Source organism: Triticum aestivum, chromosome 6A, assembly GCF_018294505.1.
Source record: "Triticum aestivum cultivar Chinese Spring chromosome 6A, IWGSC CS RefSeq v2.1, whole genome shotgun sequence".
In the NCBI taxonomy this organism is placed as follows: domain Eukaryota; kingdom Viridiplantae; phylum Streptophyta; class Magnoliopsida; order Poales; family Poaceae; genus Triticum; species Triticum aestivum.
Genome location: NC_057809.1, coordinates 613,534,102 through 613,547,669, shown reverse-complemented (window position 1 = coordinate 613,547,669; position 13,568 = coordinate 613,534,102). Strand labels below are relative to the sequence as shown.

General features: G+C 46.1%; 3 protein-coding genes across 4 annotated transcripts; 2 read left to right on the top strand and 1 right to left on the bottom strand.

Annotated features, from left to right (window-relative positions):
- Window positions 1-342: 342 nt before the first annotated feature.
- LOC123129073 (disease resistance protein PIK6-NP-like) lies at window positions 343-3,609 on the top strand. Its single transcript, XM_044549220.1, has one exon. It carries the CDS (start codon window positions 403-405, stop codon window positions 3,214-3,216), a length of 2,814 nt encoding a protein of 937 aa, XP_044405155.1. The 5' UTR covers window positions 343-402; the 3' UTR covers window positions 3,217-3,609.
- A 1,473-nt stretch (window positions 3,610-5,082) lies between these two features.
- On the top strand, window positions 5,083-8,420 carry LOC123129072 (disease resistance protein PIK6-NP). Its single transcript, XM_044549219.1, has one exon. It carries the CDS (start codon window positions 5,160-5,162, stop codon window positions 8,058-8,060), a length of 2,901 nt encoding a protein of 966 aa, XP_044405154.1. The 5' UTR covers window positions 5,083-5,159; the 3' UTR covers window positions 8,061-8,420.
- A 1,731-nt stretch (window positions 8,421-10,151) lies between these two features.
- On the bottom strand, window positions 10,152-12,721 carry LOC123131397 (uncharacterized). 2 transcript variants are annotated; one of them, XM_044551083.1, is made up of 5 exons: window positions 12,061-12,721; window positions 11,842-11,985; window positions 11,329-11,726; window positions 10,942-11,045; window positions 10,152-10,391 (listed from the first exon to the last, which is right to left on the bottom strand). In XM_044551083.1, the coding sequence occupies exons 1-5, from the start codon at window positions 12,616-12,618 to the stop codon at window positions 10,330-10,332; spliced, it is 1,266 nt and encodes a 421-aa protein (XP_044407018.1). In that variant the 5' UTR covers window positions 12,619-12,721; the 3' UTR covers window positions 10,152-10,329. The 2 variants fall into 2 exon arrangements, with proteins under 2 accessions (XP_044407018.1, XP_044407020.1); XM_044551085.1 differs by having other exon boundaries at window positions 11,842-11,973.
- Window positions 12,722-13,568: the final 847 nt, after the last annotated feature.

Here is a 13,568-nt window from a genome sequence, read left to right as displayed (position 1 = left end):
GTACGAGTTCCATATCTTGTACTAGCATCCTGTGAAACCAAAGGAAGGGGCTTCCTTTCCTGTCCCATGACACTCATGTGGCCATTCCTACGATCAAGGCGTGCTTGTTTTCGGTGCCGCCGCTCCTACGAAATTGGGAAGAATCCCATGTCTTTCGTGTGGAAATTGTCCATCGATCCTCGCAGCATAAGGAAAGAACCGCAGCCTCCAAATTGTCGCCTTTGCTTGATGCCTTATAGCGTGGCAGCATATGGAAAGAACCACATCCTCAAAGTTGTCACCTTTGCTTGATGCCTTGCAGGTCCCAATTCCCACACCCCAACCACACCCTCCATACAACATCTCATTTCCATTTGCTTCCACTGATGTGCACTGTACACCACCTCCTCCAAATCAAGCAAGATGGATGCCCAGGGCGCTGTCGACTCGCTCCTTGGCCGCCTCACCGCCATCCTCATCAACGAGGCACAACTGCTCGGCGGCCTCCACAGCGACGTGGAGTTTATCAAGGATGAGATGGAAAGCATGAACGGCCTGCTCCTCCACCTCATCGAAGCACACCACCGTGACCACCAGGTGCGTGCTTGGATGAAGCAAGTGGTCGACCTCACCCGCGACTGCGAGGGCAACGTCGAGCTCTACATCCACAGCGTCACAGATGGTGGCCACCATGCCAGTGGCTTCCTGGGCTACTTGCGGCACATAGTACACTATGTGCTCACCATCCCGGAGCGGCATCGGATCGCAACGAGGATCCGGGAGCTCAAGATTAGGGCACGTGACGTAAGCGACAGGAGGCTGAGGTATGGTGTCACCATTCCACCGGCTGCTGACCAAGCTGACCCGATATTCTTGGGCGACATACCCCGTGGATTGGCAGACAGGGAGGAAGATGCTCGGAGATGCTCTCTTCTTATCAACTATCCGGATGAAGTGGCTTATGTCGAGAAAATCGTTGATGATATCATCAAGTCTTTGCTAGCTGAGGAAGAACTTGTCCAAGATCCGGCAAATAGGGAATCCCACCCGAGGATATTTCTCATAATCCTGCCATGGTATGATTTCCGAGATATTGATATAATTACAGAGAAACTGTATAAGCGGAAAATGAGCTCATTTAGTTGCAAAGCCTTGGTTCACAAGTGCTTATCTGAAGTCCAAGTATTGCGGGAAATATTGTACCAAGTGGCGCCCCTTCTAGCTGAACAAGACATGCTCAGGGTGGAAGTGGAGAAGAGTACGGAAACATCACCGAGTGTTGATGTGGAGGATGAGACCATGCAGCTCACCAAGAAACTCGAGGGGTATCTCAAAGGTAAACGGTTCTTGATTATTCTTCAAGGTATCAATGACAACTATCACTGGGATAGGATAAGCTCTGGTGTGTTACATGCTACTGCTCATGGTTCTCCTGGTAGTGCTGTAGTAATTGCCAGAGATTCTGATGATTTGGTCATCGAGTCCCCTTATAAAATGATCAAACCTCGAGGTCTGTTTGGTGCTTTCTGCAATGATACTAGGGAGCTTTGTTCTGGCACTTCTGCATATGGGATAAAAGGCATTTTAGATTTATGTGACCGCGATGTCTTTGCAATGAAGATATTCCAACATCTTATGTATGTTAACCCTGCAAGGGGTGCAACACAAATAGACAACTTTCTAGCAACTTTGAAGTTTTGTAAGCTCTCGGATAAAAGTGTGGCAATGCAAATGGTGAAGTTCTCCTACAACGACTTGCCTGCCAAGTACAGGAGCTGCTTGCTCTACCTAATTATCTTCCCTGAAGGTGGCCTCATTAGAAGAACAACCGTCTGTGGAAGATGGATAGCCGAAGGCCTGATAACATCAAGGGAGAATGGTGCAGAAGATGAAGCCGATTCATGTTTCAATGCTCTCCTCTCCAGGAGCCTCATTCAACCTGGGGTGATCGGTGACATGGGCAAGACCAAGACCTGCACATTGCATCATGTTGTTCGTCAAGTCATCACCAGGATCGCTAGAGATATAAACTTTGCGGACACGGAACTACCGCCCGATTTGGCTCGCCACCTTTCCATTCACAGCAGAATTGAGGTGCAAGCAACTGATGGCGTTGGCATTGTTGCAATTCTTCCATATTTGGCAAAGTCATCTCAGTGGCAGCTATTGAAGATGCTGGATCTAGAAGGTTGCAGAGGCTTAAAGAAGCAACATTTGAAGACTATCTTTAAAATAGTATTATTGAAGTACTTAAGCCTTAGAAACACAGATATCACTGAACTACCCAAGCAAATTGAGAAGCTGCAATGTCTGGAGACCTTGGACATCCGACAAACAACGCTACGGGCCTTCGCCACAAATTCGATCATGCTCCCAATGCTAAAGCATTTGCATGCTGGCCAGGCACAGTCTCCAAGCAACAACTCTGATAAGTCTCGGGATTTGCTTACGGCAGTGCGCATTCCCAGCAGCATCAGAAGAATGGAACAATTGGAGACACTATCCCATGTTGAAGCTTCACATAGTGTTAATGATTTAAGTGATGTTGGTTATCTATTGCAGCTGAGGAAACTGGGTGTTATTCTCCATGGTAAGAAAGGTGGCTTGGGTCTTCTATTCCAACAGATTGAAAAATTACAATGTTGCCTCCGCTCCTTGTCAATTCAGATCAACCAACCGGTTTCCAAAACTGAGGATGCTCCATGTGCAGAGGAGGTGGTCACATTAGCCTCACCTCCAAAACTTCTTCAGAGCCTGAACATCAGCGGCATCACAAGTGGGCTTCTCACCTGGATTGCAGAGCTCGATCAACTTACCAAGATAACACTAACCGAGACTTACCTGGGGGAAGATTATATACGCATCCTCGGCAAGCTTGCAGCTCTGTGTTGCCTTAGGCTTCGGCGTAATTCCTACGTCAGAAGCGGGCTCACATTCAAGGAAGGGGAGTTCAAGAGCATCAAGTCTTTGGTCGTCGATGACGGCATCATCACCAACATTACCTTCGACACTGGAGCAGCTCCCAGGCTCGAGAAGATTGTGTGGTCCTTCGCCAAAATGGATGCTATTTGTGGACTCTGCCTTCCCAAGTTGAAGAATGTTGAGCTCAATGGTGATTGCGACCCAGATCCAGTGAGACTAGCACTTGAAAAGCACCCCAATCTTCCTGATTTCAAGCATAAGACACACCACGGGCAACAAGAAGGTGGCGTTGTGGTTGCTGCCTCACCTCCATGACCAAAAGGTCGGTGTTTGCCTGACTCATCTTCCAACCTTAAATAACATAAGCACCTGAAGGAAGGCCCAGTCATGTTCTTCTAGTGTCATTCGTCATGAAGCTGAATTATTTCAGTCTTCTGTGTGTTTGGTTTGTGTGCGTCTATTGTACTCCCTCCATCCCATAATATAAGAGCGTTTTTGACACTACTGTAGTGTCAAAAACACTCTTATATTATGGGACGGAGGGAGTAGTTACGTAGTCCTCATATACTTGGACTATTTGTGCGCGTGCCTGTTTATTTGTGTGCATGCTCTGATGTGTAGTGTGGTACTGGATTCTATTCTTCGGTGTACTGTCTTGTTTACTGCATGTCATGCAACTTTGAGCAAACACTATTATTTGTGCTGTATTCGTTTTGATTGCTATATATGTAATAAAACACAGAATTTCTTGTGCTGAAGTTTGATGCAAGAAAGGTGCACGGAAACACATGTGAAGCTAATCAAGTGATACTGTAACTGTCATTTCAAGTTGTTAGTCTGATGTTTCATCAGAAGAAGCTAATGCAATCTTCTACTCCATGTATTGTGAGTGTCATAGGCTCAATGGACGCACTGTTATATAGCACCTGCAGCGAAAAATATGCACTATTCTTCACATTTCTTAACATCCTTCCATGAAAGATTTGCAGCCTCATTGTCCAACGATGTGCCATGGAAGAGTGTTGTCGTGTTCGTCAGCCATTATAATTGGGAAATCGCGAATTATAATTGCTTCCATGGGTTCGTGTCCTGTCCTGCATACTTATGATAATAATCTCTTCGGTGATGACCTTCTCATCCTTGTATGCACATGATTACTAGTAAAATACTTTTTAAGTTTTACATAGTACTCCTCCCTCCATAAAGAAATATAAGAGCGTTTAGATCACTAGTGTGTTTAGATCACTAGTTTTGCTTGTGCACAACATCTATTAAGATACTAAGAACATTTCCAGCAGCTACCCAACAAACCTTTCTATAGGGGCTCTCCCACTAAATTTACTGAGTTTCACAGGTGGTTTGCTGCAAATTTCGAAGGTAATTACACCAGTGGTGCTTTAACTTTAGCTTTTAAATATTTGCTGTGAGCTGGCGCCCCTTTGGTTCAGATTCTTCTTTTGCAAAGCAGAAGTTGGCTTTCAAAGCCGAACCAAACACAGCCATATTAGGCCCATATTGGATTGTTGTTTTTGAGCCATAAATTACACCCTCGTAAAGAAATTCGGGTGGGCTTCTATTAGGCGACTGGTTAGTCGTTTTGGTCCGTAAAGTTTACATGGGTTTTCCAGATTACACCTGGTTCTGGCCGGTAACGGAAACACTCCTAATCACCTCTGTATTTTTCTTCGTATCACGTGATCCCATCTGTCTTACCTAGTCGAGGAGAAGGGCACACGCCACCAGACGGCGTGATTATTTAGATTTGGTAGAGGCTCCGGCGGCAGGGCTCCGTGGCATGCAGATGGTTTGCTTCTGGAATCTGGTTCTTCTTCGCCATGTGGGGGACAAGCCGCCGGCCTGACACCTTGGTCCAGCGGAGGAATAGTTTACGAGTGGACTCACACATTTCCTACTGAGTGGAACTCATGCGGCTATTCCTACAATCGTAGTGATTCCTACTAAATCGAGAAGGGTCCTATGTCTTTCATGTTGAAATCGTTGTTCCTAGTGTCTTCCATACGACACACTGGATCTCGCGGCATAAAGAAAGAACCACATCCTCAAAGTTGTCACGGTACCTTTGCTTGATGCCCTAATATCGCACAAGGAAATGAAGAACCAGATGCTCAAAGTTGTCACCTTTGATTGATGCCTTGCAGCAGGTCCCAAATCCCATAACCCAACCACAGCTTCCATACAACATCTCATCTCCATTCGCTTCCATTGATGTGCACACCACCTCCTTCAAGTCAAGCAAGATGGATGCCCAGGGCGCCCTCGACACTCTCCTTGGCCGCCTCACCACCATCCTTGCCGACGAGGCGCAGCTGCTCGGCAGCCTCCACGGTGATGTGCAGTTCATCAAGGATGAGATGGGGAGCATGAATGGCCTGCTCCTCCACCTTACCGAGGCTCACCAACGTGACCACCATGTCCATGCTTGGATGAAGCAAGTCGTTGGCCTCACCCGCGACTGCGAGGGCAACGTCGAGCTCTACATCCACAATGTTACCGGCGCTGCCCGTCATGGCAGTGGCTTCTTGGGCTACTTGCGGCACATTGTCCATTATGTGCGCACCATCTCAGAGCGGCACCGGATCGCGACGAGGATCCAGGAGCTCAAGGCCAGGGCGCGCGACGTGGGCGACCGGAAGCTGAGGTATGGCGTCACCGTGCCACCCGCTGCTGACCAAGATGACGCGATATTCATGGACGATGTACAGAAGCCCAAGAGGCCGGAAGAAGAGGAGGAAGATGCTCGGAGACGCTCTTGTCTTGTGAATTATCCCGAGGATGAAGAGGCTCATTTACAGAAAATCATCAATGATAACATCAAGCCTGTGTTGTCTGAGGAAGAGGAAGAACCTATTGAAGCACTGACAAGTGGGGAATCCCAGGCGAGGATATTCCTGATGATGTTCAACCCACATCCCTGGGCAGACAATAGTAATTTATTACATTCTATTACAGAGGGACTGTATGAGCAGAAAAGGAAATCATTTAGTTGCAAAGCCTTGGTCAATATGTACACAAATGGGGAATTTAAACCTTTGGTCCAACTCCTGCGGGAAATTCTGCACCAAGTGATGCCCCTTCCAGCTGAACAACAAGACGCGCTCGTGGTGGAAGCAAAGAAGAGCAAAGAAACATCACTGGGTGATAACAAGGAGGATGAGGCAATGCAACTCACCAAGAAACTTGAGGGGTATCTCAAAGGTAAACGATTCATGATCATTCTTCAAGGTGTCAATTCCACGGATAAATGGAATAGCATAAGGTCTGCTGTGCTACGTGCTACTGCTCATGGCTCTCCTGGTAGCACCATAGTCATTACCACAACTTCTTCTGGTTTAGTCCACGAGTCCCCTTATGAAATCCTCAAACCACGAAGTCTCTTTGATGATTGGTACGATAAAACCATGGTGCTTGCGGCAGGTGATTTTGGCATTTTTCCTGCCATCGTACCTATTCTGACAACTATGGTATCAACAATTGCGGCATTATGTCAACATGATGTCTTTGCAATGAAGATGGTCCAACATCTTTTCTATGCTGACTCTATAAGTGATCTTACACAGATAGAGAACATTGTAGCAATCTTACGTGATTGTCAGCGCTCAAACCAAAATTTGGGAAAGCAAATGTTAAGGTTTTCCTATAATAAATTGCCCACCAAGTACAAGAGATGCTTGTTGTACCTAACTATCTTCCCAGAAGGTGACATCATTAGGAAAACAGCCGTGTGTAGAAGGTGGATAGCTGAAGGACTGATACCGTCAAGGGAGAATCGTGCAGACCATGAAGCTGATTGCTGTTTTGATGTGCTCTTCTCGTCGGGTTTCATTCAACCTAGGGAGATTAGTGACATGGGCAAGATCAAGGCGTTCACATTACATCCTATTGTCCGTGAAGCCATCACCAGGATTGCTAGAGATCTAAACTTTGTGGACACGGTCCTGCTGTCCGATCTGAATCGCCACCTTCCAATTCACAACAGAACTAGGGTACAAGCATCTCACAGGAAGCATTCTGTGCAAGCAGCTGATGGCAGTGGCATTGTAGCATGTCTTGCATATTTGGCAAAGTCGCCTCAGTGGCAGCTAATGAAGATGTTGGATCTACAAGGTTGCAGAGGCTTAAAGAAGCAACATTTGAAGAGCATCTGTAAAATAATACTGCTCAAATACTTGAGCCTTAGGAACACAGATATCACTGAACTGCCCAAGCAAATCGAGAAGCTGCAGTGTCTGGAGACGTTGGACATCCGGCAAACAACAGTACGGTCATTCGCCACAAAATCAGTCATGCTTCCAATGCTAAAGCGTATGCTTGCTGGCCAGAGCAACAACTCTGGTAAATTTCAAGAGTCGTTTACAGCGGTGCACCTTCCCAGCGGCATCAGAGGAATGAAGAAATTGGAGATATTGTCTCGTGTTGTTTCTGACAAAGTTGATAATTTAACTGATGTTGGTCATCTGTTACGCCTGAGGAAACTGGGTGTGATTCTTTCTGGTAAGAAAGGTGGCTTGGGTCTTTTGTTCCAGCAGATTGAAAAACTGCATGGTTGCCTCCGCTCCTTGTCAATCCAGATCAACCAACCACCCAAAGTTGAGGATACTCTTGGTGCAGAGGAGGTGACAACATTAATCTTGCCTCCAAAACTTCTTCAGAGCCTGAACGTCAGCGGCATCGCGAGTGGGCTCCTCCTATGGATTGCAGAGCTTGATCAACTTACCAAGTTAACACTGAGAGAGACTTACCTGACAGAAAACTATATACGCATCCTTGGCAAACTTGCAGCTCTGAGTTGCCTCAGGCTTCGGCGCAATTCATACACCGAAAGCGGGCTTAAATTCAAGGAAGGAGAGTTTAAGCGCCTCAAGTCTTTGGTCGTCGATGGCGATATCATCACCAACATTACCTTTGACACTGAAGCGGCTCCCAAGCTTACGACGATTGTGTGGTCTTTCGCCAAAATGGAGTCTATTTCTGGATTAGGCGGCCTTTGGTGGTTGAAGCGGCTCGAGCTCAATGGTGACTGCAACCCAGGCCCAGTGAGAAGAGCACTTAGAAAGCACCCCGGTGATCCTGAATTTAAGCACAACCCACGCCATGGACACCAAGAAGATGGAGCTGTTGTTGCTGCCTCACCCCCATGAGCAAATGGTCGACTTTTCTCCGTCGACAACTAGAAACTCTCTTCAGTTGGTGTTTGCCTGGATCATTTATCATCCTTGAATAACGAAGCAGGTGAAGGAAATCCTGGCCATTTTCTTCCAGTCGCATTCATCACTGAAGCCGAATTATTTCAGTCTTACATGTGTTTGGTTTAATTATCTGTACTCTGCATACTTGGACTCTTTCTGCGTGCGTGTTTGTGTGTGTGGGCTGCATGCCCTGGTGTGTAGTGTGCTACTGGATATTATTCTTCGTTGTACTGTCTTGTTTACTGCGTGTCATGCAACATTTCAGCAAACGCTATTATCTGTGTTGTACTTCTTGGTTTCATTTTCATGTAATAAAACAGAGTATGTTGTGCTAACGTTTGATGGAAGAGATTCCCATATGTTGTTTATGTATTATTATCACTGGTGAAAAGACTGGAGGTTCCCCAATGTCTGTCAGAAACTTGTCTGTCTTATGTATAAGTTGCTCTGCAATAGGTGGTGGAAGTGATACTGTAACTGTCATTTTAAGTTGTTGGTCTGATATTTCATCAGAGTAAGCCAATGCAGTCTTCTGGTCTAATGTTGCTTTGAATGTCATAGGTTCAATGGAGGCACTATTATAGTGCCTGTGGTTAGAATCTGCAATGATAATTCTATATAGAATGTTCGTGTCCTAGATCAGATTTGCCTGAGTCTCTGTGAATATCCTATAGAAGGATGTTCGTCCTGTTCGGTAGCGACTGAAATTGCTAGACCAATTAATGTTCTGTCTTTGATTAACCTGTCCATTGCAGAGTAGAGAATAGGTGACAGAAATGCAATGATTCAGAAGGTGTCTTGCTCTATCCTCTTCGTGGGAGAAGAGATACACCAAGCAGGCCTCAGTCGAGGCGAAGCTGCGAACAGGGAGGTAAGCTGTCTTCTCCCAACACACCAGCAAAGAACACCCTACTCAAACTGAATTCTTGTAGTAGCAGTTTCTGCTTTTCATTTTGAGGCAGAACTTAGCGGGCAGGAGGAGAGGATCAAGGCACCATTGGTTGAAATTTCCAGTCCATTCAATCGAATCGCAGGAGAAGCTAGAGAAGAAGAGAACAAAGCACACAGAGAAGACGAGGAGCCGGGTCGTCGAAGCAAGAGTACCAGGAGACAGAAGGCCAGACACCGGTCCAAAGGGGCCGTTCCTGACAAGAAAATATTTTGATGTTTCCGTTTTCATGACTGTTGTTTTCCACATATCTCCTGTCGGTTGAGGATCATTACATCAAAGGTAAAAAAAATATTTGACATGCTGATAGAAGAATGAATGGGCCTTCATGTTTCTTATGTCACTTGTGGCTCAGTATCTGAAGATTTATTTAGACTACTAAATTTCAGTTGTAATTAATCTCAGATCAACACATATACTACTGAATTTTATTGAAGAAAAGAGAAGAATTATCAAAGCAAATAATCTCCGATTATCTTGTCAATGTTTGCATGAATCAAGAATACCATCGGACTCTGCTTTGGATTCAGTTGGTCTAGACGGCTCTACGATGAAGGTCCATGCAGTCCAGGATTTGTCTCCGTGAGACAACAGAGACCATTTTTCATTCTTTGGTTCATGAAGATGCTTAAATTACATTATATTACAAACTAAGTTTGAGTTCTGCAGGGAAAACCAGCAAGTGATTGTGAAAGCAACACTCACAAAACAAACAACGCATTTGGTTCTAAGCATAGATCAAAATCATCAGTTTCAAACACAAAATAAATGCGGCTAACCAAGGTAAGGCCATGCGAGAAAAGTTCAGTAAAATCACACATAATAGCAAGCTATGTTGGTAACCATGATGCACTGGATAATTCATTCATCAACAAGCTAGCACTGCATACTGTGGTGTGCACCTACACAGTAATTGTTTTATTTAAGGAACCTAGATAGTTGAACTAGCAGAGGTGAATGCATGATCTTGGCCAGCATATACAATGTCTAATTAGCTGCAGGCCATGGAATGATGTCTAATGCTGAACTGAACCCCAGAAAAAGGAGCATTACAGAGACAAATGTTAGGGTAGTAGGTAATGTGGCATCTCAACTTCTACCAACCGACAAACACAGATCTATGTCGATCGCATACAGAAGATAATGTAATGAAACAATAGTTTCTGCTACTTCCACACTTGCAGCTACTCATACTACCGCAAATCTACACTTCCCTGGGAACACCCATGCCAACAAACTGAAGAGTGCCTATCATAAGGCTTCCATCATGAGCTAAATTGTGATGTATGGCTTTCTTTGGCTCTGGGGTCTGAAAATTGCTTTTGGCGTTTCTCCTGTAGATTGAGGATCGTTACATCCAAGTGAATATATTATCTTGCTGGTGACAGAATAATGAATACAACTTCGTGTCTCTGACAAGTAACGCGTCCCATTATGTGACATTTTATTTAGACTACTACTCCCTCCGTCCCAAAATATAAGAACGTTTTTGAAAACGTTCTTATATTTTGGGACAGAGGGAGTATATCTCAGACGCAATTAATCCCAGATCATCACATACAGTGATGACTTTTCTGAAAGGAAAAAAAGGGCATCAAAGTAGTTTGAACCCAGAAGAAAAATGCCACGGGTTATTATTTTTTCAGCAAAGTTTACAGGAACCCAACAAGAAAAAGGACTCAGCCTTGCATTCAGTTGCCATAGATAAAAGATATTATTCATTAAGATAAAAGAGGTTAATTAAGCTAAGGCAATCCAATAGAAGTTCAGTTAAAAGCAAGTTAATGGACAGCCAGATCAATGAGGGAAAACAGAACAGCATGCCATGTTGCTAACCATAATGCACCAGATAATTCATTCATCAGCCTAGATAGCATTACATACTCCGGTGAGGTATTAGATGGTTCAGTTGGCAGAGGTGCATGCATATGAGCTTGGCCAGCTTATTGTGTCTTCCTTTTGGCTGTCTAGTGCTGAATTGAATCCCCCTAAAAAAAGGAGCATTACAGAGACAAAAGTTAGGGTAGTAAGCAATATGATGTCTCAACTTAGTTCTACAACCTCAATCAAACACAGATCTATGTTGATCAGACGATCACACACAAAAGATGATGTGATAACACATAGTTTCTGCTAACTTAAACGACCATTTGCACCTACTCATGCTAGCTGAAATCTGCACTTCCCTAGGAACATCCATGCCTACAAACTGAAGAGTGCCCAGCCTGTACATGTTACCTCAGAACACTGGGATCAACAAGTACATGTTACCTCAGAACACTAGGACCAACACTGGAAAGGGTTGTCAGCAGAGAGATCCGACGCTTTGCTGAAACTCCAGAGGTTCTCCTCCAAAGGCTCCCCCACCACCAGTGCACCACTATGGAGTGATCGCAGACCCACCCTCGGTGCGTAAAATCTTCCATTTTAGTCATCAGCTCATCCATCTCATCCGCCGAAGCGAATATTTCTGCAGTGGTCCTGACGAGCAAATACAACATCTCGTCCGCGCTCCTGTCGACAAACTTGAGGAACTCCATCTCGCTTCGATCCCCCCGGAATTCATGGACGATCATCTCGGTGACGTGTGACTTGAGACATTCGATAGGACAGAGCTCTCGCCAGAATTTGGCATTGTGCTTTCGAGTGCGTTCATCGGCTGGGAGAGACTGCAAACATCAATGTAGTCGACATTAGTTCAAATCATTCACCTGACTAAGAAATAAACGACGATACGAAGGGCAAATCGACAACGATTGGCTGAATGGATGCGAGTGTCGTCACCTCGATGTGCAGCATTTCAATGTCGGGGAAGCATCTGAGGAAGCTGGCCAGCATCTTGACCTCCTTGAGGACACCAAAGTTCACCTTCAAGGCCAGTATCTTGACGCTCGGAACCACGGTGCTCGGGCTCGGCTTCGTGTCAGGCTTTGTGTATGATTAGGTACAGTTCAATGCATCAATTAGTGGAGGTGAGGTGCATGGACAGTGGAAAGGCGGTACCTTGATGAGATTGTTGCCAATCTTGAGCTGGTGGACTCTTGGCTCCAGGTAGCCCAACACGCGCAGCTTGGGCGCAGCAGCAATCTTTACAGCCACCGAATCACCTTCACCGAATGAGACATCGCACAGAATGAGGCTTTCCAGGAGCGGGCAGTCCATGACGGCGATCTCCTGCGCGTAGTAACTCCAGAGGAGCGCTGATTTGAGGCTCTGGCTGCAGAGGTGAATGTGGTGGAATATACGGCTGAGGACGACGACGAGGGTGTCCAGAACGGGGCTGCGGGGGAGCAGGTGGTCGAGGTTGTCGCAGTCGGGCATGTGGACGCCGAGCAGGGTGAGCTCCCGGAGGTGGCGCCAGCGGTAGGCGAGCGCGGCGGTGCGGGCGGCGTCCCTGGCGGGGAGGCGGGACACGATGTCCCTGAGGAGGTGGTCGTGGAGGGCGCTGATGCGGTCCTCGCCGCCCGCGGCGGTGCTGGCGGAGAGGAAGGCGCTCTCGGCCCTGAGGATGGCCTCGCCTCCGGGGAACCAGTCCAGGACGTTCCAGACGCCGGCGGCCATGGCGGTGGCTGGATGGGTTCCGCCGGAATTGGGGGAGGAGTGGGGAGTGGGAGTGGGAGTGCGGTGGTGGGTCTGGGCTGCGTGGTGTAGGCAGTTGAGTGGGCCGAACAATTGTCGGGACGTTTGCTCGCGGGGCCATGAAGCCGCAGCATCCGGCTCAAGCTGTTGGCAAAACAATTTCTCAAAAAAAAAAACTGTTGGCAAAACATGTGGGAAGACCTCCTAAAAAATACTCCCTCCGTCCCATAATATAAGAGCGTTTTTGACATTAGTGTAGTGTCAAAAACGCTCTTATATTATAAGATGGAGGGAGTATGTGGCAAGAGCAGTTAATGGTTGTAAAATTTGATCAAGTCAAAACATGTGGCAAGAGCAGTTGGTGCTCTGTTTATTTGTAGTTCGTGTATTAGATTTGTCTCAAGTCAAAATATTGTCAATTTTGGTGAAGTTTATTTTAAAATGATCAACATTTACAATACCAAATGTGGTTGTATTCTGTCCACCAACAAGGAATGTTCTGCGAGATCCTATGTGTCTCTCTGTGCCACCAAATGTCAGCCGCGTTTATACCTCATCTGTTGTGAGTTGTACGGTCGCCTGGCCTCCAACTGATGGCGCCGGCTGGTCCGGCGACCTCTACCATGTGAGACCTTCTGTGGAATTGTAGCATCAACGCTCGCCTCGAAAAAATGTGACCAACATAAATGTTCAACATATCATGTGCATTCATTTTCTTTCATATTTTTTTCTACCTTTTGCTTTCATTTTTTTTCATATTGTTTCAAGAAAAAATGGCCTCCAGTGATGATTTTCCCCTCCGCAGGGTGCTAGAGAAGGCCTCTAGATGATATCGCTTCGGTACAGAGTCTTGCGGCAGCGGAGCGAAAGTTCTAGGTTTCTTTTCGGGGTTTTCGGTATTATAAGAATTTTTGGCGTCGATTTCACGTCAG